Source organism: Morone saxatilis, unplaced genomic scaffold (assembly GCF_004916995.1).
Source record: "Morone saxatilis isolate NCDOM2014 unplaced genomic scaffold, NCSU_SB_2.0 Contig16, whole genome shotgun sequence".
NCBI lineage: Eukaryota > Metazoa > Chordata > Actinopteri > Moronidae > Morone > Morone saxatilis.
In genome coordinates this window covers 1,149,378-1,176,723 of record NW_023339718.1, presented here as the reverse complement: position 1 = coordinate 1,176,723, position 27,346 = coordinate 1,149,378, and the positions used below count along the sequence as shown (strand labels likewise).

The 27,346-nt window shown below is 38.5% G+C and overlaps 2 protein-coding genes across 4 annotated transcripts in view; one reads left to right on the top strand and one right to left on the bottom strand.

Moving 5' to 3' along the window:
• Positions 1-1,721: 1,721 nt before the first annotated feature.
• LOC118325580 (apoptosis-inducing factor 3) lies at positions 1,722-15,572 on the top strand. Of its 3 annotated transcripts, XM_035658299.1 has the most exons (20): positions 1,722-1,931; positions 5,097-5,103; positions 5,242-5,455; positions 6,486-6,595; positions 6,680-6,789; positions 6,893-6,937; positions 7,026-7,122; positions 7,232-7,344; positions 7,663-7,749; positions 7,888-7,979; positions 8,074-8,204; positions 9,741-9,856; positions 10,080-10,151; positions 10,614-10,677; positions 11,993-12,069; positions 12,151-12,268; positions 12,792-12,890; positions 13,489-13,564; positions 13,765-13,869; positions 15,442-15,572. In XM_035658299.1, exons 1-20 carry the CDS (start codon positions 1,890-1,892, stop codon positions 15,482-15,484), a joined length of 1,818 nt encoding a protein of 605 aa, XP_035514192.1. In that variant the 5' UTR covers positions 1,722-1,889; the 3' UTR covers positions 15,485-15,572. The 3 variants fall into 3 exon arrangements, with proteins under 3 accessions (XP_035514192.1, XP_035514190.1, XP_035514189.1); XM_035658297.1 differs by lacking the exon at positions 5,097-5,103 and having other exon boundaries at positions 1,722-1,920; XM_035658296.1 differs by lacking the exon at positions 5,097-5,103 and having other exon boundaries at positions 1,722-1,920; positions 15,421-15,572.
• A 1,259-nt stretch (positions 15,573-16,831) lies between these two features.
• si:dkey-98f17.5 (uncharacterized protein LOC569123 homolog) overlaps positions 16,832-27,346 on the bottom strand; it is a gene marked incomplete in the record, with an annotated part of 13,871 nt that continues 3,356 nt past the window's right edge. The window contains 10 exon segments of the mRNA XM_035658300.1: positions 16,832-18,114; positions 18,619-18,706; positions 19,588-19,700; positions 19,791-19,962; positions 20,126-20,271; positions 20,906-21,004; positions 21,100-21,260; positions 21,336-21,476; positions 24,633-24,687; positions 25,468-25,561. Of these exon segments, the coding sequence (XP_035514193.1) occupies positions 18,061-18,114; positions 18,619-18,706; positions 19,588-19,700; positions 19,791-19,962; positions 20,126-20,271; positions 20,906-21,004; positions 21,100-21,260; positions 21,336-21,476; positions 24,633-24,687; positions 25,468-25,561 (1,123 nt within the window).

Sequence of the window (27,346 nt, the reverse complement as noted above, 5' to 3'; positions counted from 1 at the left end):
TGCCCTCGTGTGGTGTGTTCATCTTGGTAGCTCAATAACATCACTGTTTGCTGTTGGTAGAATACGTTTTGAATGATGGATGTGACCGTCAGAGCGCGGGCACTTTGGTGCTCAACATTCCTGCTTCTTTTTTTTCACTCAGTCAGTTTATAGATGGGCCTCCTCCACCACCAACTAGGAGCTGCGTTTTTGCTAATTCTCCCCTCTGACATTCCAGTAACAGGTATTACATTTGTAGGGAAGTGAGTGAAACTGACAGCTTGTTTGCAGGCAGGATTATTAGCACTGCTTGGGGACAGGCCCAACAGTGAGAGAGCGGGATCTGCGTCATATGTTGTGAGGACCAAATCTGCTTAACCTACTTTAGTTTTGCACAAAATATCTTGGGCTTGCTGGAACTCCATGATGGCAGCTCTTTGTGATCCAATTTGTTGTTCATCAAAATTTCAGTGGTGGCAAATTATTAAAGGGGCAACATGTGAGAGAGAAGGCTGTAGAGAAGCTTATCATGTGTTTTTTACTCTGGTAAGTAATAAGCTGTCAAATAAATGTTAAAGTCTTCAATATTTTACTCTGAAATGTAGTGGAATAGAAGTACAAAATAGCTTAACATTTATATATTCAGGTAAAGTACCAACTTAAGTACAGTATTTGAGTAAATTTACTTAATTACTTTCACCCACTGCAAACAAACACATAGTTTAGATACAACAGCTTGATCTCAGCTGCAGAGTTGTGGCCAGTCAGAGGAGATCTTTCCATTTCTCATTTGCTCTCAGGAACTTTTTCTAAGCGGTGCTCCATTCAACACTGCACACTTTTTTTTCTTAAGTTCAAGGACATTAAGATGTGCTCAGAATATCAAGCAGTCCTTTTGGTTGTACCTCAAAAGGATAATTTGGTGATGGATTGCACCGCGTTGGGTGATACACATACACCTGCCATGCCGCGTCTTGCTCAGATTCATAGCAGCCAGTGAGCCTGTGAGCGACTAACTACTGTATGTGTGTGTGAAATACCAGAGCTGGCAGAAATGTGAGGGCAACGTGGCAACAAAAAACAAGGGGGATTTTGAAACTCAAGGGGCCCCTGCTTCCCTTTAAAGCGCAGTGTGACGAGAAAGTTAATAGGTGTCGGAGTGCTGTTAATATTTAACAGTTTCCATGCAATATGCATGAACAAAGGTAACAATGTCTGTGGAAATGTTCCTAATTAACACAATTGCTTCCTTTTTTACAAGCACTGACATGTTATATAGACACACACACACACACAGAGAAATAATCTGGCTAACTTTCCTTGGCACTCTAATTCTGACTCCTTCAGACACTTCAGAGCAACGTCAGCCACTTTTTGTGATAAATAACACAAACGCAGTCAGTGACTTTGACTGATTAGAAGACCCAGGACCATAAGAAATGGAGGCCAAATGTTTTGTTAATTTGAAAGGCAACTTTGTGACTGAAAAATTTGAAATTGAAAGCAGCCATAAAGCAGCCAATTCTTTAAAAATGTCTCCCCAGTGCATCTTTAAACCCGCCTGAGAAACAATAAACAAGCCATGTTGTAAGAGAGGGAAAAAGCCTGTTACATCTCATAAAACCTCTTATATCATGACAGCAGCATATCAGACTTTACACTCATGTAACTCATGACATGGACATAGTGTGTGTTGTTGACTATGTTGCTCCCTCCCTCCGCAGATTATGTGGAGGAGCTGACGTGTGCGATGGCCAAGCTTGACCTGCAGGTTCTCAAACACACAGTTCTGTGTTATCATTACCTCCCTACCAAGCGGCCCAGCCCGAGGATCTGACCGGCAACTCCCTCACCTCCCTCTCCCCCCTCCCTCCCTCTCTCCCTGGGTGTCCCTCAATTCTGGGCCCACCATGGGAGGATGCTTCTCCAAACCCAAACCAGGTAACCACCATGTTTCCTTATTTCATTTCAGGTGTCAGTTTAGTATGAAAGAAAACACAGACAAGCACAATAACAGCTGTTGTGCAGGTGTGGAAAAACAGGTGTTTTCAGAGTAATCTCACCTACAGGAGGAGGACAAAATAACAGGAACATCTTGTTATTATAATTATTGGTGAAATTGAGTAAAAAAGGTATGGAAACACCTCTATACTAATAAGTTTGTGCTCTTTTTGCATAACATGGTAAGGTGTTGTTGTAGTTTCTATCCTGCTTTTAGTATTTCCAGTAGGGCCAGTATTAACAAGGACTTATCGAGATGAAAAAGTAAATAAAACACCATAGTTTAACTGATGTTCAAAGCTGCGTTACATGTGATCGAACTCTTCATATTTATTACACAAGAAGCTCTATTGACTTTATTTTGTTAATCTTGCTCAGAATCATTTATTTGGACAAGAGACATTTGTAAAACAATAACATGATAACATCATATCATGACATTATTATTCTACTACTACTAAATTAGGAGGATCTGTTGGCAGAAATGTAATATAATATGCATAGTTATGTTTTCATTAGTGTATAATCAGCCGAATATGAGAATCATTGTGTTTTTGTTACCTTACGATGAGCTGTTTTTATCAGACACAGCGGGTCACCTTTCATGGAGTCCGCCATGATGAGCCACCAGTTTCTACTTCAAAGAAAGGTTTCATAACATGACAGTCCAATTAATAGCTGTAAACATAACATTATACAGTGATAACATAAAAATCAATTGATTTCAATTTAAATATTTTGTTGTTAATACAAGGAAGACACTCTGTCCATCAATCATTGTTTTACCGTTTCTATGTAGAGACCTATATTTTCATCTTCGATGTATTTTTTGTATTAAAAATGAACAAACTGGGTTTTTAAAAATATATTTAAGGACAGTTTGTTCAGTCAGGATCATTTTCAAAGCTACCTACAGCCTCCAAATCCTGTTACACATGTCCTCTCATATCCAGCCTCCTCGGTTTGCACTATAGTGTTTTATGTGGGAGGAATTTTAATGCTCTCTGTGGCATCTTTGGTCAAGAGGATTACATACTGAGACATGAATATCCCAATATGACACTGTGTGTGCGTGTGTGTATCCATATCGGTGTTAGCATGGCTAGGCGATTAGCTATGAGACTCATTTGCAGCTTTGACATGAAATCATCTGTTCCATACTTCATGCGGAGGTGAAGTGAGGAGGATGAGGGACTATTTGTCTGTTGACTGAACAGAAGCTGTCGGGCCTCTGAGGACTAATTAGTCAGTGTCTATCACAGTGTGACCTCCAGCTATCAATCGATGACAACTCAAACTTAACAGGAATATCTATTAACTTTGTCTTTTACACAGAGGTAAAGGTTTTAGACTGATCATTTTGATATTTTATTTACATAAGGAATCTTGTGTTGCCGAAAATCCACTGAGGAGACAGTGAAGGCTTGTTTACCCTCACAAGAATCACAGTTTTCTGCGTTTTACCATCATTTCTAGAGGAGTAGCTATCAACAGAACTTAACTTAACTAATTAGAAAATAAAGCAAACCTTTTATAAAAAGTTAATTGTACTAAATCGGTCCTTATTTTTGTGTGGCTTATGATTTTTTGGCACTTTAGATGTATCCAAGTTTATAGTATGTTTTGAGTAGATATTGGTTCAGTTCAGTTCCCCCAGATGGGAAACTTGATTTGCAGTCAGAGGCACAAACATAAAAAAAAAAAAACAACACAAGTACAGACAAAAACAAAAAGTACCAAAAACACAAAAATGATTCCTGTACATACAAAATTCAATACTCAGAAGACTCAGGGGATTCAGCTCAGACAAATGCTTAATATGAATATCCTCATCATTAAAGTATCAAAAGAAAACAGAGATCTGCACTAGTATTATGGTATGGCATCACGCCATCTGAATACACAGTAAATAAACAGAGTGTAACAGAGTGTACAGTGTAAACGGGAGTAAACTTGTAGACAGGACACACTGTTCTCTTCATTTGCATCAACATGTGAACAAATTATACATAAGGATCTAATCACCCTGTAATCCCTCGCAACTAAATAAAATGTCTGTGTTAAAGCTCTAAACACTGACAAGATCAACATAAAAAGCATTTCAGAAGATACTTTGGCACATGTTCGAAACCAGATAACTTTTAAGCGCTGATCAAATGAAGCATCAGTGTGGTGATTTAGCAGCAGACATCCAGAGATTCTCTTCAGCTGTGGAAAGCTTTCTCTTTATTTTCTCCTGCGATTGCACTCACTATTATGATTTTCCATTGATTTTAATTAAGACTTGCTCAGCAGGAGAAAATTCCAGCCAGATTACTGTGTAAGAACCGGATGATCAGCACATTTTTCCAGCCGAACAGATAAAGCCTGCTGCAGTGAAAAAAGGAGTTACACAACCATTTCTTAATGTTCAGAAATATAAACCCAACAGCAGCGCATCACATGTCATCATAGAAAACTGAATGTCTCCCAAAAGACAGATAAATATACTCCACTAGTCTGTTTTCTTCTTTAGGAAAGCAGACAATGTGCACAAACACAGCTGGTTTAGGCTGTACTTGAATGGAGTTTTTGTTGCCTTTATGTCAGTTTCACTTATGGAAATCTCCTTATTTAAGGCATTGTAAGTTAATTTAGATATAGGCAGATTGAGACGTATGGAGAGTAGTGAGTAATTTGTTTTAAATTTAGTAGTAAAATGTTGAGCTGCCTGTCTTTCTTTCCAGACTTTCCATATATCTGGTATGATTGGCACTGCTCTGCATAGGAAGTTTTTTGGTGCTTTGTAAGACTGAATTCCATGTGTAGTGTATTTTTTATAGTATTTTGAAAATCTGGATTTATATTGTATGTTAATACGTGTTGATTATGCTAAATCGCTAGAAGGTCGAGAGGAAAAGAAAAGAAAAAGAAGACAAGGTTGCCCTTACACACTCCCCCTTTACCTGCTTCCTGCTTTCATTTGTTTCCGTTATGGAGATGTCAGACTCAGTTTGTCCCAAAGTTGTAGACGTCTCTACTAGCTTAAAGGCAAATTACTCTTCCAAAGCAGTGGGGAAGGATGGTAATAAAATGCCAGAGGTAAACAGGAAAGGTATACAGGAATAATAGCTCAGTCCACTGGTGATTGGTAGCATTAATAATCTGCCAGTATTACTTAAACAGATTTGTATTTGAAAGCTTTACAACATCCTTTTACTGCCATATGTGATTGTGTTCAGTCGTACATTTTCTAAGTGAGATGTGTTTTGTGTTCTGCAGTTGAAGTTAAAGTGGAACTCTCGCTCCTGGAAAAAGAAAAAGAGATGGACGGGCTGTCACCAAATGGCAAAGCGAGCCCCTTTAGTGACTGCAGACCTAACGGGGCCCTGGGACACGGCTCTGATGACGACTCCACACCGCTCCCCCTCTACCACAAACCACGGGACTATGTGGAGGCCTCCGTCTGTCATGTTAAAGATCTGGAAAACGGACAGTAAGAGAATGAAACACGCAATGAAACACACATGCTCATTAGTCCTAGTTATTTATTGTTAAAGGGAGACTTCACACAAAAACACAATAAAACAAATGTTTCCTTCATTGGCCCATCAGAGAAGCATCATTGCAGTACAGAAATACTAAAAACTAAAGCCTACTGTAACAGTAGCAAAAGTAAAAAAGAGTCATAAAGTCACTGAACTCGCTCAGTAATGTTAGTTACACAGCAACATCAATCTAAAGTCACACACATTAGACCAAGTGAGGCTGTAGCAGCAAACCCCCGAGTGCACTGAACTGAGCAAGAGTGAGTTTTATTGTTAATGAAATCAGCTTTTAATTTGCAAGAGGAAGATTATGTCTCTTCTTTAATAGTCTTTTTACTACTTTTACTACTACTATAATAACTATATTATTATTGGTGTTTTCAATTATAACAATCATTACATATTAATGAAATGGTCAGACTTGGCTGCAGATATATAATCAAATGAAAAGGTAAGTGTATAAAAACAGTAATTAAAACAGTACAGTAATTGAAACGTGTAGAAATCATTACATTACATGGATAGTTACACTTTATAATCTTATTCCAATTTTTCCATCCTGTAGCAAAGTTTATTAATGCACACTCACTCTTCTTAGCAATAAAATCATTTGGATAAATAATAATTACTTTGACAAACAAGGGATTTTCAGTTTTGTTATCTGGATAAAAATTACATAGTCCTGTTTTAATGGTCACTAATAAGCATGATTACCTGGATTATTGTCATTTAAGTGTTTTTGTGTGAGCTGATCCTTTAATTTATTCGGCTCATGTTGCTAGCAGAATGTAGCTTAGACACATAGATATAAATTACAGAAGCTAAGCCTGATGTGTCCTTACTGCGTTGTGATAGTGACATTTTTCTTCCAGGATGTTTTTCACCTGTAAAATGGCCTTTTGTGTGTTTCTTCGATGGATTCAATCATACAGCAGCTATGAATGCACGCACACCTTTTTGTTGTTGTGTGTTTGACAGGATGCGAGAGGTTGACCTGGGAAGCGGCAGAGCTTTGTTGATCAAAGAACATGGGGAGTTCTCAGCCATGGGCCACAAGTGTCCACACTACGGGGCACCCCTGGTCAAAGGTGAGTAAAATATTTTCAAGTATTATTAACATTCTTAGTAATATGTAATATCATACACTTGACGTCATTTCCTGTCATATGCAGGTGTGTTGTCAAAAGGACACGTGCGCTGTCCCTGGCACGGCGCGTGTTTCAACATTGCAACGGGAGACATCGAGGACTTCCCTGGGCTGGACAGCCTGCCTACCTTCCAGGTGACCTTCCCCGCTGGTGCTGTCTCTTAACACATTCCCTGCCTTATCATGTCTCTAAGCACCATCAAAAAGTGTACACATCGCTCATGTCTGTTTGCTCCAGGTCAGAGTTGAAAAGGACAAGGTGATCATTCGTGCAAACAAGCAGGTAACAAGAAAAAGAACGTGGATAATTTATGCAGGAAACAAAACGGACCACCTGACTGATCTGAGATCCATTTTTTAAACATTTCCAGGCTCTTCAGTCACAGAAAAGGTCAAAGCCCATGGCCCGATGCTCAGCAGTCATTAACTCCAGCACGGGCTTCAGCCATGTTCTCATCATTGGCTCAGGTCTGTGTGTTTTTTTCCCTCCTTCTTCATTTCCCACTCCAGGATCCAGTTATATTTGATTGATTTCTCAGAGATCTTCCTTCACTTTTATCATCTAACGTCTCTGCAGGTCCAGCAGGTCTTGTGTGTGCAGAGACGCTGAGGCAAGAGGGCTTCACCGATCGCATCGTCATGTGCACCATGGACAGACATCCTCCATATGACAGACCTAAACTGAGTAAGGTTTGTACACAGACCCTGACCACTAGAACTGGCTTTGCCAAGAAGGTTACGTAACATACTGCAGAGGTGCAGCTTTGGTCAGTGGTGCTAAAACAGGAGCTCTCTGGGGAACAGCTGCACTTCACAGCAACAAAAATTTAAAGAAAGTGACCTGTGCAAGTAAAGAGACATAACTCAGTCTAAAAGGATGTGACTTTCCATTGCCATTAAAGCTTGAAGAACATTAGGCCTATTATTAATTAGCTTACAGTTGTCCAAACTCTTGCTTTTGAAAAGTTTTGTATTTTTACTCTGATGCACTAACTTGCTGACCTTTAGTCCTTAGAGAGCACAGCAGAGCAGCTGAGATTGCGCTCCATGGACTTCCTGCAGGACCATGACATTGAACTGCTCACAGAGAAAGAGGTGAGAGGTTCTGACCTCAGAATCTGAAGTGAATTCTGATTTAATAATGGATAATAATAAATCAATTAATTAATTAGATCTGTCTTTGGCAATTTCCACAAAAATCCAACACATCAACCTGTGCGATGTTTGCTTTAGGCGGTGGCAATAGATGTGAAAACACGATCTGTCACCTTCGAAGATGGCTTGAGGATGGAGTACAGGAAACTCTTTATTGCTACAGGAAGCAAGTGAGGAAAATCTTTTATCACAGGGGATAATTAAGCAGCTGAGATTAGATATGAATAAACTGACATCTAATTGCTTCCATTTCCTGCTTGAAAGACCCAAACCAATGAACTACAAAGGCAAAGACGTCAGGAATGTGTTTCACCTCCGGACGCCCGAGGATGCTAACAGCGTAGCGAGGCTGGCCAACAACAAGAACGCTGTGATTGTGGGAACATCGTTTGTTGGTGAGAAAAAGACACATTTATTAACAAATTCTTCACATTTATAAGAAATTAAAAGAAAGTACAGTAGAGGAATTGTGGACATTTACTCAACTATACTTTACTTATTTTCTTGTCATACTTCTTACTTCTACTCCACTACAATTCAAAGGGGAATATTGTGCTTTTTACTCCACTGTAATTATTGTACAGCTTTAGTTACTTTACTGTTAAATGTACAAGTACAGCTGAAATAATTAGTCATTAAATTGATTGACAGAAAATTAAAAGGCAACTATTTTGATGCAAAAACATTTTGTGGTTCCCGCTTCTCAAATGTGAAGATTCCTTTTAATGATTTTAAGAATTTTGAGGTTTGGATTACTGGTTGTGCAAAACAACCATTGTGAAGGAGTCACTTTGGATTGTGGGTATTTGTGGTGGAATTTATCAGAATTTTCGACAATCAAGCGATGGAGAAAACAGCAGATTGACTGATTAGTTGCAGTCCTATACAAAATCCATAAACTCAGTCAAATCCTTCCTTTATATTAATGAATGAGTAAAAATAACCTGATATAATACATCGTAGTCATATAGAGAAGTATAAAAGTAACGGGATATTTTTCTGCATTGAGTACTTTTTACACTTTAAGTAGGCTAAATTTTCCTGAGTATACTTACATATATTTACTTATGTAACATTTCCAATGCAGGACTTTTACTAGTAACAAATTATTTACAGCTTAGTTTCAGTACTGTTACTTAATCTGGATACTTCCAGTGTGCAAGTGTTAGACCACCACAAGCTTCCAGAACAACTTCAGTATGTCTTGAAAGTGACGCTATAAATTGCTTAACCTCTGTGTTTTAATAATAATAGTGTTGGAAAGTGCTGTCAAACACATTGGTCCTTTGTTGAGTGTGTGTGAGTGAGTAAAACACATTTATCAAGTGACTTACTCTGACTTAAAGCAATGTGTAACCTTTAAGAACAACTCTCAAGTGATCACATGATTAAAAAACATGTATTAACAGCCAATCAGAGACAACGATTTACCCTACATCTGCTGCATTACTTTAGAAAATCCTTCCATTTTACTCAGTGAGATGTAAAAACATGTAATTTACATTTTTATTTGTGTGCAATCCTTCATATATCCAGTGGTTATTAACATGTGAAACCAACAATAATCCAATATACTGTATTTAGAATGTATCAATATATAGATTGTGTTGACATGCAAAGATATTGGCAAAAAAGAAAAAATATTTTGTACAGTCACTCCAAAGTGTGTTTTAAAAGGTGTGTGCTCACCTGTTTCTGTATTTTATTATTCTTAAGTTTGCAAATAGGAGTAAAAGTGACAGATTTTTACTCTTAACTTAATAATAACTCATCATTTTCACCCCTCAGGCCCTGTACGGAAGAATCTGCATCTGTTAGATTTCTCCACCCATTTATCTTACCCTTTTTCTTTCATTTGTCACCTGCCTGTATCATTTTGCATTAACTATGACATATATTGACTTTATGCTGTTTATTTGTTGTGTTGGCAGGCATGGAAGTGGCTGCAGCTCTAACTGACAAGGCCCACTCGGTCTCTGTCATCGGGATTGAGACAGTCCCCTTTAAAAAAGCTCTCGGGGAGAAAGTAGGGAAAGCCATAATGAAGGTAGGGACACACTCCGGGGAAATCAAGCTTTTCAGAACACAAAGCACCTACGCAATACAATTCTCATCACTCTCCATGGCAAGGAAGCTACTGGTTAAAATGCAAATGACATTTTTTGTGGTCAATACCCAGTAACCACAAGAGAGAATGGTTTCCTCTCATTAGCAAGCTCACATATGAAAATATTTTCACATGGTTTCTGTGGCGTGTTTTGTCTTTGCAGCTATTTGAGGCAAACAGGGTGAAGTTCTACATGCTGAATGAGGTGTCAGAGATGATTGGCCATCATGGACAGGTATTCAGAAAGTGAGAGAAACAGCATGACATGATGCTCAGCAGCACAATCCTCTCTTGTTTAATCGACGCTGGAGACAAGATCAGATCAGAAACATGAGGATATCGACCAAAGTGTGTCAACTTTAAAGCCCCTGAAAATGAAAATAAAAGACTAAATGAGCAACTAAACCTACATCACCTGGAGTCTGTGGTTTGATCAGATTTGATTGACAGTGCTGGCAACAGATAGAAACTCTGAGGCTGTGTCACAAATCACTTTCTATTACTAAATAGTGCTATAGACACTCTATAATCTCTATATAATGGCCTAAACAACTCTAACTTTAGAGTTAGTTAGAATTTTAGTAAACGTTTTTAGGGGCTTTAAAATCTTTATTTCATGTCTAAGTAAGAAAGCTGTTACTGTGTCATTATGTATATCTAATACATGGCATAGACATTTTGTTTTCCTGTTACACAGTTGAAAGAGGTGGTGCTGAAGAGCGGAAAAGTCCTGCGGGCAGACGTGTGCGTCATCGGGGCAGGTAATGTCAAATCTTCTTTCATTACTTTCTGTCAGTGTCCAGGGGCATTTCTAGGCTTGTCTTAGAGTCTTAACTTTTTTTTTATTTCCATTTTATGCAATTCCAACAACTGTTTATGGCCCGAGTCTGCAGAAATATTCAAATACAATTGGCAAAATGAACACAATTATACTGCATGTGATTAGCATAAAGTGGGCGTCTCTGCAAAGGGGAGACTTGTGAGTACTCATAGAAACACTTTTCATTCAGATATCTAGAGGTCAGAGGTCAAGGCACCCCATTGAATATGGCAGTGCCAGTTTTTAATTTGTTTTATAACTTTGCGTTATTTAGCCCTGTTCCCAGCATGAATGGCATGGTTGGTAAAAATGTATACGTTAATACGGTCATCTTGTTTTATATGAAATCAGTATCTTCACTTCACACAGCCCGCTACAGCCTCTGAAAGACAGTGTGGAGTGGAAGAGGTGAGGATAATGGGGTGGCCAATCAGATTTCTCTGGAAATGCCCCTGTCAGTGTCATTATAATCACAGCAGATTAAGAAACTCCCTTTAATTACTTTTTTTCCCCAAATCTGTTTATTGGGATTTTACAAAATGATTATATCACAATAAAAGCTTGCAACATTTCAAATAAATCCCCACCTTCTCCCACACCACCCATATCCCCTTCAGTTGTATGATAAAGTATGATAAAATAGGGACAACAATGTAAAAAAGATACAAATAATAATACTATTACAAAAGTGATAATGACAATGATAAACCACCAGAAGCACAACTACACTTAATAAAACCTAATAAAATACTAGGTTTGATGATAAAGAACCTATCAGACAAACACAATGAGCTACTGCATTGGAAAATAATAATAAAACCAAGGTGACACGGCTCAGGAAATGCAGGACTGGACTCAAATGTAGACAACGATGGCACCAGGATGACTTCAGTGGTTTATTGGATAAAACTAGCTTGAGGCAGGTATTGGTAACAGGCAGGCAGGTTGACAGGTAACTGTTAGACAGGTTGACAGGTAACTGGTAGACAGGTAACAGGCAAGTGGACAGGTTTGGGTGACAGAAACTCACACACTAATTACACTGGTGAGGGAAAGGATAACAAAGCTAATCAGGGTGGGGCAGACAATAAAACTGGAGGGGAAACAAAGACAGGAAGTGAGGTTAAACAAGAACTCTTATTAAACAGATTACTTAACTAAAACCCAAAACCATGACACAAGGAGAAAAAACAGAAGTATTATGCACCCATATATACCCTTTTAATGACTTTTGAAATGCGTCTCCTTTCCTGCAGGAAGTGTTCCTGCAACAGGATTCCTCAAACAAAGCGGCATCCACATGGACTCCAAGGGCTTCATCACTGTCAACAAGGTATTTTACAAAGCCTGCAGCCTGAGTGAAAGGGTTTTCTTAAGTTGTTTTATTATGTCACTGCTCTAAACTTTCTCCCAGATGATGCAGACAAATGCTGATGGGGTCTTTGCTGGAGGAGATATGGTGATCTTTCCTTTCCCGCCACGCAACAACAAGAAGGTGAACATCCCTCACTGGCAAATGGCTCATGTACACGGTGAGTGTGACACAGCTTAGATAGTATGTAATGGAGCTGTTATGAGCCTAAGAAAGGGGTCTGCAACCTGTCCAACATCAGTGGCTTTGACAAAAATATATGGAAATTAATAACTCCAATTGTAAAAATTCGAAGCGGATACACAAATAAAACAAATGTTTTTGCATTTTGTTAACTAAATATGTGTCAATACTGAACTGGCCACATAGCTGACAAAGGCTTATGAGTGCCCAATTTGAAAAGTCTGAGCCTGAATATGTCACCCGTGAGAAGGACATTCTCGCTCAAAACCTCAAATGATATTGAAAACCTCCCAAAACCCAGACAAATATGTGTTTCAAACATGGAACTTTTGTGGGTAATTGGAATACAAAGAGACCTATTAGTCATGTTGATGGGCTAATTTAGACTTAATGCTCTATTATAAGGCTCAGATATGTTTTACGGATCCCGATTATTCTTATTATTCTTATTATTTGGCCAAAAGACAAGCACCTAAATGTCTTTTCAACCTTACTGACAGGAAGGGTGGCAGCTCTCAGCATGATGGGCAGAGCCACTGAGATCAAAACTGTGCCTTACTTCTGGTCAGCCATGTTTGGGAAGACCATACGCTATGCAGGTAGGTACAAGGCCTTCCATCTCTCTGTAGTTTAAAGCAGTGGGGGATAAAGGGTACATTTATGTGGGACACTGGGTAGTCTAAAATGTTGATGTAATTCCCTTCCCTGCTTTGTTCACAGCCTCTGGATTGAAAAAACTGATTTTAGAAAAGCATCTGTCCTGCAGTGATTTGACTTTTGATAACTAGAACCAATCAACATGTGGGACACATATACAATTAAATAATAAGAAGAGACTAGTTTATATAAAACAATGACATAAAAATGTTTGTATGTGTGTTTGTTATGGAGATATTTTAAGAATATTGTGCTTTTTTTGTCATACTTGAACGCTGTAAAAGTGGCCCTTTTATAATATGACAATACCAGCAGTGTCCCTGAACCAGACCTCTGGTTTAAAGGGCTTTATTTTATCAGTGTTATGAGACAGACATGCTGTCAGAGGAAGATTAGAGGTTGTCAAGTGTAGTTACTACACTGCCATCTAGCTGTGACAATAAAGACCAAAGACTAAGAGCTGAGCCTGAATTAGACCAGTTTTTTTCTTGCTGTTGACGAATACATACGTATACTTATATCATTTTCTACATGTGAAAGGTTATGGTGATGGATTTGATGATGTCATTATACAAGGAGATCTGGATGAACTGAGATTTGTGGCGTTTTACACCAGGTAAGTTTTATTTTGGGTTGATTCTCAGTTCCATTGTTATAATAATCTAAAATAAACTGGATAATGTAAAGTAGATGCATATTTGGCTTTAACTTGTGTTATCTTTTCTGTATTTATGTGCTGATTTTAGTCTTAAATCGTGCCTCCTTGTCTAATTTAACAATAGTTTCTCATTGTTTCTTCCTATGGTCCATCTATAGGAGTGAGGAGGTGGTTGCTGTTGCCAGCATGAACTATGATCCCATTGTATCCCGAGTGGCAGAGGTCTTAGGATCCGGAAAGACGATTAAGAAACGAGATGTGGAGTAAGTCCCCTTCCCAGACTTAAATCTGGTCTCAGCTACAATAGCTGTTATGTTCTTTAGGTCTCTCAGGTTTTACTGTGAAGAAAAACATGACAAACGTTATTATCACTCTGACAGAAAACACATCGAGTTGGGGAGCTTGTGACTTAAATCACATGGAAAGTATTATACAAGCCAAACTAGTTGGCTTATTGAAACTATAAGTCACAGTTCTACAGAAAAACAATAACACCATGTTGTTATTTTGTTCTGAAATAATACAGTGATGCTTTATTTCACAGTTTGTGTCATTTTATAATAATTTCTGTGGATGTTACAAAGATAAAAATAACAATTTAGTACAAAATATAGGAAAGAACCAGGAAATTATATAGTTATATAGTTGTGTAGAGCTCATAATCAGTTATTAATTTCATTTTAATTGCTGTGAACACTTTAGTTTAACCGTCCTATTAAGTATATATTGTGTATAAACAATTAATTAATTGTTTAGAACATTAAACTATTGTCGTAAGCAGATTTTAACTTAAATTTAACTTAATTATATTGGATTAAACACACAAACAAATCCACTCAAACAGTTTTCAAATGTATTAAAACTAATCAAACTCAACTATATTCTATATGTTTACAATAGTTTCATATTGTTATTATATATTATATTATTGTAGAGACTATTTATTAATTGTTTATATACTGCTAATAAATGCTAAATTGGGAGTGAGGATTAAAATAAACTGTAGATAGAAATTAGTTGCTTGTAGACACATTTAAAATTCTTTGCATATTAATTGTGACTTAAAGACTCTCAGTTGCACTAGGAAATAATTGTAATTAATGTAATTCACTTTCCCTTTTATTAATATCAAATTATATAGTATTTTACAGGAACATTTAAAAACAATTATGTCAGTTCCTTAAATTTGAATATAATTATTGACTTTTGGGTCCTGTTAAATAGTGTTACTATACGACTGTGTCACTGTCGTTGTGTTACTTTACTGTCTGTGTTTCTGTCTGTTTTGATCTGATTTGAATGTAGTGTTCCTCATGTCTCTCATGTCTTTCATTTCTAATCACGCAAACTCAAAATTTGAAGGATGTTAGCACGGCTTGGCAAGTACGAACAAATATGAGCTTTTTTCCTATTTTCCATTTCATCCATATTGACTGTGTGTAGGCAGGGGCGGATCAACAGGGGTGGCATGGGGTGGCAGCCAATCTGGTGTCAAAATTATGTCAAATTTAACACATTCAACATGTTAAAAAATGGAAATTAACACACATTTTAGACTGAGTGCTAAACTTTTTAGACAATTTACTCATTTCACCTTTAGATATTTTTATTATGTGGCACAATAATGTTTTTGAGTTCAAATATCTTCATATGGGGCCTTTTTCAAGTAAATATTGATGTGATTGATCTTTCTGCCACCCCTTAAAGTCTCCATGCCACACTCCTGCCACCTCATTAGTATTTTCTATCCGCCAATGTGTGTAGGCAGGTTGTCGGCTATCAACTTGATAAACACACAAATGTGACTCATGGATGCTTTTTTTTGTGGTTTGCAGGACTGGAGACATTTCTTGGTTGATTGACAAAGGCTCTCAATGACTTCACATCTGACAGTCACAAGGACAGATCCAAAGTCCACCTCAATATAGACACTTATGGTGCTGAGACACTGAGCAGCTATCCCGGTCTGGACACACACTCACTCACACACACACACACTGGGGACAGGACTTGTCAAGACACACTTCCCTGAAGATGACACTGAAACTTGCTTTTGTTCCTGAGAGACACTTAAACGTGACAAACGAAGCCAAATGCAGTCTGAATACACTGAATCACTCTGTTGGCAGGTCTTTTATGGCAATCTTGTCATGTTTCACTACAAAGCAATATTGGATTCAGCCTCTGCGCTGCTGCAAGATGTATCTACCTGTACACTTTGTTTATAAGAAGCCAGGGAAGGGCATTGACATTTTTTTTTGTACAAATAACATTGTATATATGCTATAATCCTGAATGCACTGTAACAAAATAAGAACATACAATTTGAACTGAATTTTTCTAAGTTTTAAATAACAGATTTGGTTGTATGTTCGCATACAGGCCTTAGTACTGCATGCTATAATTTACTATAATAGGAGTTCAAACAAATAAGCCCCTAAACAGAGAGTTTTCTATTGAGATACATCAGCAAACAAAGCTTAAACCTACTAAAAAAGAAGAAAGAGAAACTGCATAATCACTGCAGCAGAACCCTGAATGCAGCTTTAACTCACACACTAACAAACACACACACACACACCTGCAGCTTTAATTCGTAATATATTACAATTTCTAGGATTACAACATACCTCTTTGTATTGGTTGCCTTGCTAGTGGATTCCACAAATGAAATTCTAATCAGACTTTGATCACACATTAGTGCTTGCACAATAGATTCATGTATTGTCTAACAAATAGATATCACCCCTTTAGAAGAAATCTAAAGTATAGTAGCTCACATGTAAGGTTATTTTTTATAGCGGTCACCTCCATTGGGATATTCTTTGTTACTAACTCAGGGAACTGAGGCTTGTGGGCTTCCTGGAGTTTCTGGTCCTTTTGCAAGCAGAAATTAAATTGCTTTAATATTGTTTTCCCGGTATATTGTTAATTGCACCAGTTCCTTTAGAAACTGCTTATAATGGGTGTAAAGAGGGTTATATAAAGTGGATGCTTGATTACATCCTGGTGTGCTGGTGATCCCAAAATACTTGAGTCCTGACACACATTGTTGTTCCTACAGAGAAGCCTTGGATGGCATTTTTATAACTAAACTTTGAAATAAAAGTCTTCCAACAACAACTACTCACTGCTTTACACAACGTTTCCTTCTCCATGTTACTCCACCTATTGTTTCTGTGTGCACTCTTTACTTTATTAACAAGGAAAACTGTAAATAGTCAGTAGAGTAAAAGTCAGTAGAAAATGTTTAATAATTTTCGAGGATGTGACAGAGTTTGCAGCTTTATGACACGTTTCATTCTTTGAGTCGGGGTTACTAAGAAAAACAGTCTACATTTCTCACAATGAAAATATTTTTTGGAAAAAATTACACAGAATAGATAAATTCACACACAATTTATAAATGAAATCTCACCAAAAAAAAGATTTTCACTATTGAGGAGGACACCTAACAAACACACACACACACACACACACACACACACACACTACAAAACTTGACAGTGTTCACAGTCATATTGCAAACAGCCCGTAGAGGGTATTTTTACATTATTTGGGTAAAAAGCACCTCAAAAGACTAATAAATACATCTACAAACACTGGCGTGAAGGCAGAACATGGTAATATAGTCATAAGACCGGATCTATAGACAACATGAAGGGTTCAGTGCTAGATATACATCAGTGCAGTGACAGCACTGGTTGTAAAATTATTTAAATGACTGTGGTTTATGTAAATATTATCACATAAAAATCACACAACAAAACAGAGACTCTTTGGAGGCAGGAGACAGCTTGCAGCTCTTACTGGTATGAAAATATTTGAAAAAATGTCCGACTATAATGCCCAAGTGTTATCACAGCATTGATTATTGTAGTATTATAAACAGTCAGACTACAAACGCATGGAGGATATTCTGGCATCTCATACTGAAGAGGACATGACAGACATCCGGATGGTGGAGTGGGATTTGAGGACTACGAGACAACAGACTTTACAGAGGACATCATAAAAAAAACACTATTGCTGACAGAAAGGAGCTGCAGGTTATTGATGAAAAGAAATTAATAAAAAGTCCATTTGTAAACACTTCTTTCTAACATCTGCATTTATGCACTATAAAATTGAAAAATATCTATTCACATTATGAAATTAGTTTTTATCAAATGACTACAATGACAGCTTCTCCTGTAAAGGCACTTTTTTAAATTCTTAATCTTTAAACTAAGCTCTTGAGATGAGAAATGCTGGCAGTGATCTCTGCTGCATTGGAGGGTTACACATCTGCCCGACTGAGAAGAGAAAAACCTGATCGTTTGGTGGATGATCATCAGTTTAGAAAGTCCCGCTGGTTCCACTTTAAACCATGACGCACTGTGGCAGATGAGCCGATCATTCACTAACATCTTGCAGCAATATTCCGTCTTCAGCTTAGAGGTCATATTCTGGGGTCAGAGGTCATATTCTGCTGCACACTGCTGCAGGTACCATTCGTACAACTTCCCCTGTGGAGTAAAATGAACTGTGAGATTCACAATTCTGATGATTCAGATTTGACAAATTAAAATGTTCATTTAAATCTGCATTCAAGTTACAATCATTTAGGTTTTTATGAATTCAAACCCTGTTTTTCCCCATTTAATGTATTTACATTCTGTAAAAAACTCTCTTTAATAGTCGATTTAATTGCTAATGTGTCTCCGTGTGTCAGGGGTTCACAGGAAATAGTGCGGAAGTTAACCTTTGTAGTTACTGATATCACCTGAAATTTTAACCTTATATAAACGTTGTGGCAAAGTGTTAGCAATTAGCACTAAAGTTGTGGGTCATGAATCCAAAACGATGAACTGAGACACTGTAAAAAGCTCCATACAGCTGCAGAATCAAGAAATAAGTCTCAGTGTGTTTGTTCTTGTACAAGGACATCTTCTGCATTACACAGTAATTACACATGCATTACTGCAGCTTTAACTTCTGTGACTAGACATCACTCAAAATAGAAATCTAACCTTCTTAGTTTTGACGATGTCCTGGATATAATCACTGTACTCTGCCATCGCCCTCTTCTCCTTCTTCGTCAGAGTCTTATTCCCTCGGCTGAGGAGAGAAGAACATCACAACAATGTCCACTCAGAATTTCAACAGTCACTCCCTCTGTGTGTGTTTGTGTGTGTGTGAGAGTGTGTATATGTTGCATGTAAAACACACCCTCCTTGACAAAACAGGAAAAGCTCTACTTTATTCAGACAATTCCCAGAGGGTTAATATTATTTATGTTAAGGGTTTCACTTTAAGTAACCTGGTCCCCATGTAGATGGAATGGGCATGTGCGTGCGTAGGGCTGCAATTTACAATTCATTACCAACAAATCTGCCAATTATTTTCTCAAAAGATTACAAAATAGTCAACAACAATATAATTAGAACTTCTAAACCCCAAAATGACATCTTTAAATGTCCTACCAACAGTCCAAAACCACAATTGAGAAGCTGGAATACATGTGTTTTTTTTTCAGAAGCAATGAGTTAAAGGTCCAGTGTGTAATATTTAGGGGGATCTACTGGCAGAAATGGAATATAATATAATAATATAATAACAATGTTTTCATTAGTGGATAATAACTTGAATATAGGAATCCTTATGTTTTTGTTGCCTTAGAATGAGCTGTTTTTATCTACAGACACCGCGGGTCGCTTTCCATGTTTCTACAGTAGTTTAGTACGGACAAACCAAACACTGACACCAGATATGGCCTTTCATATATAGTTTCTCTTACTTACTTCACAGCCCGTTCTCATTCNNAATACAGATGCGAGCAGTGTTCAGTTAGTTGCAATCTGAAACTTCACCACTAGATGCCACTAAATCATACACACTGGTCCTTTAAACAATCGATTGATTATCAAAATAGTTTTAATCAACTTATTGTTTTAGCTCTAAGTGTGTGTATATGTTTGTATTGTATTTGTAACACTTACCCTGCAAAATACTTTGCTAGGAAAAGCAGGAGGTAGCAAAATGCTCCAAAAACGATCACAAATACAACTTGTCCATCTTCTGGTATCCAGTCCCATAAACACATCACTATTCCCTGTAAGACACATGTTCAACAGACGCTCAGAGAACCAATAAAAATGATTGCAAAATATGGAATTAAATCCTGTTTACTCTCAGGACTTACTGTGACAATGGAGAGGGTCCGAGCCGGCCCTTCGCCCAACAGCTCATCCAGCTGCTCTTTGGAGAAAGTGTTCACAATGAAACTGAGGATGAAGAGGGTAGGAAGGACAATACCCAGAGCACCACACAAGAACGAGTGCAGACGGACGCTTTTGTTGTAAGTCACATCAGCCCTGCGTGCACACAGAGGAAATCTGGTTTTAATATCACATTCTCTGCAGCGGGTAATATCTGTTATCTCGTCTGTATACACATGATATGGTTTATTTGCTCAAGGACGCAACCTGTCATTCTGCATCAGGGTAAATTAAATCGAACACAGTAACACATGCTAACCTGTCCTTCTCTAATCTGCTGCTGATGGTGGAACGAATAAGGTCACAGTCTTTCTCCAGCTGATCCAAAGTCTTCTGAACGGCCTGGTTGATGGTCTTCTCGATGGTCTGACACACTCCATCGATCTGGTTCACACACCGGCTCGGCTAAACAAGACAGAGGCTTATAAATGCATAAAATCTGGAATAACTGTGCAAACACGTACAGCTGTGCATCTCAAATAGGGAACAGGGTCTGGAAACGTCCAAAAGAAATCCTGAGGGGTGTTTTGACTGACAGCCATGTGCATTTAGCAGGAAGTGAAGCTGCACTTGCTCAGCGAAAATAAATTGGAGGTCAGGAGGGATGCACAAATCTACCATGTGGAGTAGAGCTTTGTGGTTGTAGATCACAAGATGGTGCAGCAATAACTCAGGGTTGGGGCTGCCATTGTCAAAGGTGGCCCACAAGAGTGGATAACTCTCTCAGTCATCATATTGCAAAATGAATCATCCTGTCCCAGCCAGCAAACCTGGAGTGGAGAATTTACATTCAAGGATAATCGATGGCTGTTCAACCCCAAGGATAGCAGAGAGCTTTAAATCCAGACTAAAGATCAGACCTAGATCTGTTAAAGGGAAACACTTAAGAAAAAGGCCAGAAACAGGGAGATGCAGTGCATCATTTAGGGCAATTATCAGATGGTATTGTTTAAAGTTAGTAAAATTGAAGGTTAAAACTAAAAACATATAGATTTAGACTAAAATGTCATTTATAGGAACATACAGCAAGCAAACAAACCTTCTGGGGGTTGGGGATGTATATCGTCGGCATCTCAAAACCACATTTGTTGAGACCAGGACGGCGACACAGTTCCTGGACTATCTGCATCATCACCCTCTACAGAAACAAACAAATTAAAGTTAATTTATTAGGTTTAACTTGACTTTTTGGGGGGATCAAAATAAAAGAAATACAGATTTAGTGTACTTTACCTGTCTGTCTGTTTCCTTCCCAGCTTCATCCGCCTTGCTGAGGTAGAACAACAGCTTGTCTCCACATTTCTCACTCAGCTTCTCCACAATGTTGAGTGTGCGTTTGCAGAGGGCCTGGCCCATCGGGTCGAAGAACACAAATATCAGGTCGGCCTGTTCTCCTGTACAAAAAAAACAACATCCATTAGAGGAACAACAGCTTTAGAGTAGATAGTTAAACAGGTGCTAAGACATACCCAACCAAGTGATGGCGCTGTTGACATCAAAAGGGTAGACCATGTCCCCGTCCACCAAACCCGGTGTGTCCATGAATGTCACCAGACTGAACTTCTTCTGTTTGGAGGTGGAAATCTCAGCAGACAGATAGTCCATAACACCTGGAATACACAAACACTGTGTGTGTACAGGTGTTTCCTTCGGGGTAAATTCATAGTAACAACGGTAGTAAATAAAAAGTTGAGTCCCCGCAGGAAGCTGTCGCCTTTAATGACTATATTACTATGTGCTACTGGAAGCCGCAGTGCAGTCAATACTTGGAAACCTGAGGGAGGCCGGTGTCAGTAAAGATCAAGAATGCTGTCAACCTTTTGGTGCTTGCAGGTTTGCATTTGCAAGAAGTGTGCATTTGTAACTGAGCTGCAAAATCGAGAGGAGGATGATCTGGATAAAAACATGTGTGTCAGCTGTAAACAAACATTTAAAAATAAGAATCAATAAATTCCGGTGTAACTCAAACAGCGGCCACACCCTCACAGATAAAACTTCAATTTTAACACGTGACATATTCGTTAGGATCTCAGTTTCTCCCAACGCCCTTTTTGCGGAGCGGTCTGGTTGTCATGGTTACACACAACAGCTCTTCAACTGGCAGCTTTAGCATGGGGCGTGGGACATAAAGCTAGCCAGTGAAGAACGACTGTGAGGCAACGCACTGTGAGGTTACGATACTCCCGACACAACCACCACACGTGAGTCCCCCCCCTCAAACCCTGACTTTGAGCATCAGAACAGGATCACTATTTAGACATACTCCCACTATTGACAGAACCCCACCCACACCCACCACCCTATCCTTCCCTCTACACACACACACACACAGGCCTGGGATGACACTGAGGCTGTTTCATAGGAAGAGGCAGGTGTTAACAGCCAGCACAAATCACATCCTTGTGCTGCAGCGAGCAGAGCCACTGCTGCTGGGCCACATTAGCATTCCCTTATGTTTCTCTTACAGCAGCATGAACACAATATCAATGCATCTGCCTCCTATCACACGTGTTAAAAGTGAATTCCTACAGTCTTATGATTATTGTTGCGCCAAAAGTGAGAGGTAAACATAAATATATAAAAATATGCAGATATTATCAAGTAGCTTCATGTTTGATCTCTATAAAGGCTGCTGGATAATACTTTACTTAGTCAGGATTGTTCAAAACATACATGCGTGCATCTTTGCATTACTAAAATAAAAAAATAACAATTATGCTAATCAATTTAAAAATAAGTAAATCAAATAATAGCCTTGATACAGACATATTCGTCCACTCTAGTGGAAGAAAGTCCTCTGAGTCTCCAGAAAGGTGAAAAGGAAACGAGAGCGATACTCGCCAATGGGTGCTAAGTTCCTCAAGTGACTGTAACTGAGAAGGCTACACTGGAGATCCTGTGCACAGGAAAAGGGCAAAGGCTGCAATAATGCTGCATCGACTAAAAGACTAAAAAAGAACTTGTTGGACTAAACAGGTCAAACCAGACGCAGTGCAAATATATCTACAGAAAAGGAGTAAACAGCACAGCCTTAAAATCTTTGTTGTCTAACAGTAACGGCTCATTTGACCTGTGACAAAAACACTCATGCAACATGAAGCTGAAACTCTGTACAACAGGTTGATAAGATGAAGGCAAAAAGACAGAGTTAAACATCCTTCATGTAAGTCTAAAACAACATAAAGAAGTGTCTCAAAACTGTATAATCAGCAGATACTCCCACATAAGGATATATGGTGCTTTTTTTCTGATGAGTCATCCTCAGTCGCTGTCACAGGTAAACAAATGCCTGATAAAGTGTATTTCCAGAGGTGGCGATGAAGTTCAAATAAAAAGCCTGCTTGTATTCCAGCAGTAGATCGTTGGTGTTGCGAGGCTCTGCAGGCCTACAGAGCTGTTGCTGCTGGAGTCTGGGCTGTGCCGTCTCTAATGGCTGTGACATTTCTCAGCAGCTCCTCCTGACTCCACTGCACTGCTGTCGATGGGGCGTGTGACTCACACGCCATACCGTGAGCACTCCGGTCCGCACCCAGTGAACCCTCACTCCCTACACACCTCACTGTCAACGCACACACATACATTACTGCCTTCCCCTCCCCTCCCCTCCCCTCCCCCGTCCACGCTGATGCTCCCACTCAGACAGCAGGCACACCCAGACTTTCTGCACGACCACCTCAACATCCAGAAGCTTCAGGCCACTGCTGACGCACAGAGAGCTGAGACCATTTGTCTTAACACAATGTGCCTCTAATGACGTCTCTTTCTTCTATGAGAGAATAATCTCAACTCCCATATCTCGGAAACAAACAGCACAAAAGAAAACTTAATACGTCAAAGCTGTGACTCAGTGTTGAGTCATCAAGGTGAAGCATCTAAACTCGACCTCAGATCACAAAAGACAAGTCTTACCTGTGATACCCATAAATAACTCATGGTTACATGATACACACAGGATCAAACAGCCAGAATGTTTACTTCATCTTAAATAGCAAAACTCAACTTTTGAACTTGAACATGAGTCTGTAACGTTCACTTCAATTAACTTTAACAGTTTCCAATAGGAAATATTTATGGGCCACACAGCAGGACGCTATCTTAAACCTTAAAGGAACCAATCTCTGTCTGCAGCTCATAATTGCATTCATCTCCTGTTCACTGTTCCTAATGCTGCTTCTCCCTGCTGTTCCAGCACATTTTAACACTTTATCCTCTCTATTCCGTCTTTGATGTTTTTCATTATGATGCCAGCAGAGGGGGAAATAAATCAATAAAAAACACATTTCTTTCTCCCTTGCACACACTACCAAGGTGATAATATTCATTTGAATTTTTAGGCGTTAGGTAAAGTTAATGAGAACGTGTTGTGCACCAAGACTGCAGTGCTGATCTTATCCTCGCACAAAACGGGGAAATATTTTATGCTGGTTTCAGTATTAAAGGCAGTGAGATGCAAAGCCACTAGATTTAAGTGACTATCCTCATATTAAAAATGTAGTAAACTGTTCTATTATGTGAGATGTTTAGAAATGTTATGTGACGCATCGCATTAGAAACAGTGCAAAATCTGCATGCAGACAACAAATCTACCCATAATGACTGATTTATGAAGATAAAAATAGCTTTTAGAGAAGGATAAGTAAAGTAGAGAGGCCCTGCGTTTCAATATTACTCCATTTTCAGTACAAACATGCTAAATACTTCAAACAGTGCACTTTTCAGAAAGCCATTATGAGTTACTGATGCTAAAACAAGAATAAAAGGCTTACCTTTGAACTCAAGCAGTGGTCGAAAGTGAGGGTAGAGATGTAGCGTCGCATTCCCCTGTGAAAGAGGTAAAAAGACAATGTGAGAAATAACCTGATATGGTCTAATATGAATCTGCAGTTTGCTACTACAGAGTGCTCTCTCTTCTCAGTACTTCACTCAAGTCTTACACCAGCTGCCGTGCTGCAGCTCAGTACGCTCGCTTTAAGCTTTTCCTGTACATAGGAGATAATCCTTCCGCTCTGCAGTCCTGCACTGCAAATACAGTATATTATTCATCTTCATCACCTTCACCACAGCAGGATGTGAAGAGAAAGGCAGAGGAAAAGGATGAAAGAAGACGGAGAGACAGGTGTCTCCCAAGCCTGTTTATGTGCTGCAAAGATGCCTCTGTGTGTGAGTGTGTGTGAGAGTGTGTGAGTGTGTGTGTGTGTATACAACAAAGCCCCTCATTGGAGCAGCACACAGAATGAGAAATCACCACTGACTGAGGGAGTGCCCTTCTATACAAGCTGAAATCGAATGCATCGCTTCATCAACCTTTATGACTGGCTGCAGCGTCAGTTCCCATTACTGAAGTTAAACATTCAGAAATCCCTCATCCACATATCTGAGAAGTGCCGTCTGAATATGAAATATCGTTAGTCAACAAACACTGAAAAGATTTGGAAATAAAAGCATGCAACACAAAGCTGGTTGTAAGTGGTAGTTGTCTTTCTTTTCAAGCATAATTTGGTTCTTGTGTTTTAGGACTTTTCATCAGATCTTACAAACAGTGAACACCAAGCCCCTCTGTATCAGTGCTGGAAATGTTTGCTGTCTTCATGCTGTTCTTACCGTCAGTGATTCTCTTTTGCGACCACTTGTGATGAACGTGAACCCCTGCGTTTCAATGGCGACACCTGTTTTCTGTATGTGCTCTTCAGCATACCTAAAATGACAGCAGCAGGCATCAAAAACTATTCCTATCTTTTTAGTGAACAGGATCTAATGCACTGCAAAAAGGAAAAAAAAAACTTGTTTCTGGGAAATTAGTCTTATTTGTTGTCTAAAAAGAAAAATAATCTTGTCAGGCATGTTTTGCATTAGAAAGGTAGTCTGGTTTTAAGAAAATATATCTCAATAAGATATTACAGCTAATATGGAGCGGAGTTTTACCAGTGACAAGTTACAACAATGGTTTGCATAACATCCTAGCAGAGGAACAAGATTATTTTTCTTATTTTTTTTTAGAGACCACTTGCACAACTTCTACATTTAAGAGAGAAGTAGTCTTGTCCCAGTCTTATTGTAAGATTTGGTTTTGCTAATTATTAATCCTAAATTAAGCGCGGTACAAATTTTTAAACAACTATGTTTTCATTGCTTATAATAAGCACAACTTGCTTAAATATTTCTATTTCTAGTCTTAAGGCCCATTACAGTCTTTCAGTGCCAGATTATTATACTACTTTTAAATTCTAGCCAAGCAAAATCGCCTTACCCCATTAGCAAGAAAGAGACTTATTCTTAGCAGGGCTGCAACTTACAAATATTTTCAAATTTCAAATCATATTTTTTGCAACTCGCAATATTAGTGTGCACAAAGCAACCTCTTCATGTTGCTTATTTTGTCCGACCAATAGTCCAAAACCCAAGGATATTAAATTTACAGTGATATTAAACAGGGAAAAACTGCAATTCATCAAAACGGTTGAAACGGTGAATGTGAGCCTATAATAATAAACTGCACACCAACAAATATGAAAAAATATTTAAAATTTACAAACACTACATAAAGCCTTGTTTACTCTTCTCAAATACAACATTTTGTATGCATTCAGTATTAATAACAGGGCAGCACAATTGCATTATTAAATAATAATAATCCAAATCACAGAAGCTTAAATTTGCTGATAAAAAGTCAAATGTGTGTCAAAAGTGCTGTGGTGCTCAAGAAATGCTCTGGCCTACCAATCTTGTTCTCCAACATGTTTGTTTGGTACAGACTCCAACAAAGTAAAGGATTTTAATAGTTTGTTTTCAGTGATAATGAACATTGTGATGCAAAAATGGTTATTCATCATAATTTTTTTTACCACACTGTGCACCCCTAATTAATAATAAATGTGGGAATTATTAAGATTAACATCTGTAACATTTGCATAATATGAGAGTACAACCGGCTGTTTTAGCTAATGCAAATAATGGCGAGTAGTCCTTCCTCTCAGGGAGAATCCCAATCATCTCCCCAACCAACAAAAGCTGCAATACAAAAAACTGTCAAGTTATTGATTAAACCAATTTAACTGAAGCTATGGAAATAAATGGTGAGTGCATCAACGACTACAACCCATTTAAACACAGCCCGCACATCCCACCCCCAAACTCTGAAATATGTGACTGTTAGCATGATTGACAGCTGAGCTCCTCGTGGTGGCGTTTCGAAACACATTCCTGAACTAGCTGAGAGTAACGTTTCAACTGTAACACAGATTTTTACAACCCCTCCAACAGAACACTAGGGTTGTGCAATATATATAACATTTTATTTTACCAGACATGTCTTTTAGATCTGGGATCCGGGGACCAATGGGGGTCCTTGAGTGGGTTATAGGGGGTCCCCAGCAAAAGAAGGAATATATTAAATATTCTAACTTTTAGCACATTTTTTGTAAGTTGGAACAAGGGAAGAAACAGGGTTGAATGTTTCATCATTGATTGACTATGAAGACTT

What these genes read in the sequence shown, in the direction of transcription:
- LOC118325580 (XM_035658296.1), top strand. Translation starts at nt 1,890, where the DNA reads ATGGGAGGATGCTTCTCCAAACCCAAACCAG. An exon ending in CGGGGCACCCCTGGTCAAAG is followed by an intron (nt 6,596 to 6,679) that starts GTGAGTAAAATA and finishes TGTCATATGCAG; the next exon opens with GTGTGTTGTCAAAAGGACAC. An exon ending in CGTGTGCGTCATCGGGGCAG is followed by an intron (nt 10,678 to 11,992) that starts GTAATGTCAAAT and finishes CCTTTCCTGCAG; the next exon opens with GAAGTGTTCCTGCAACAGGA.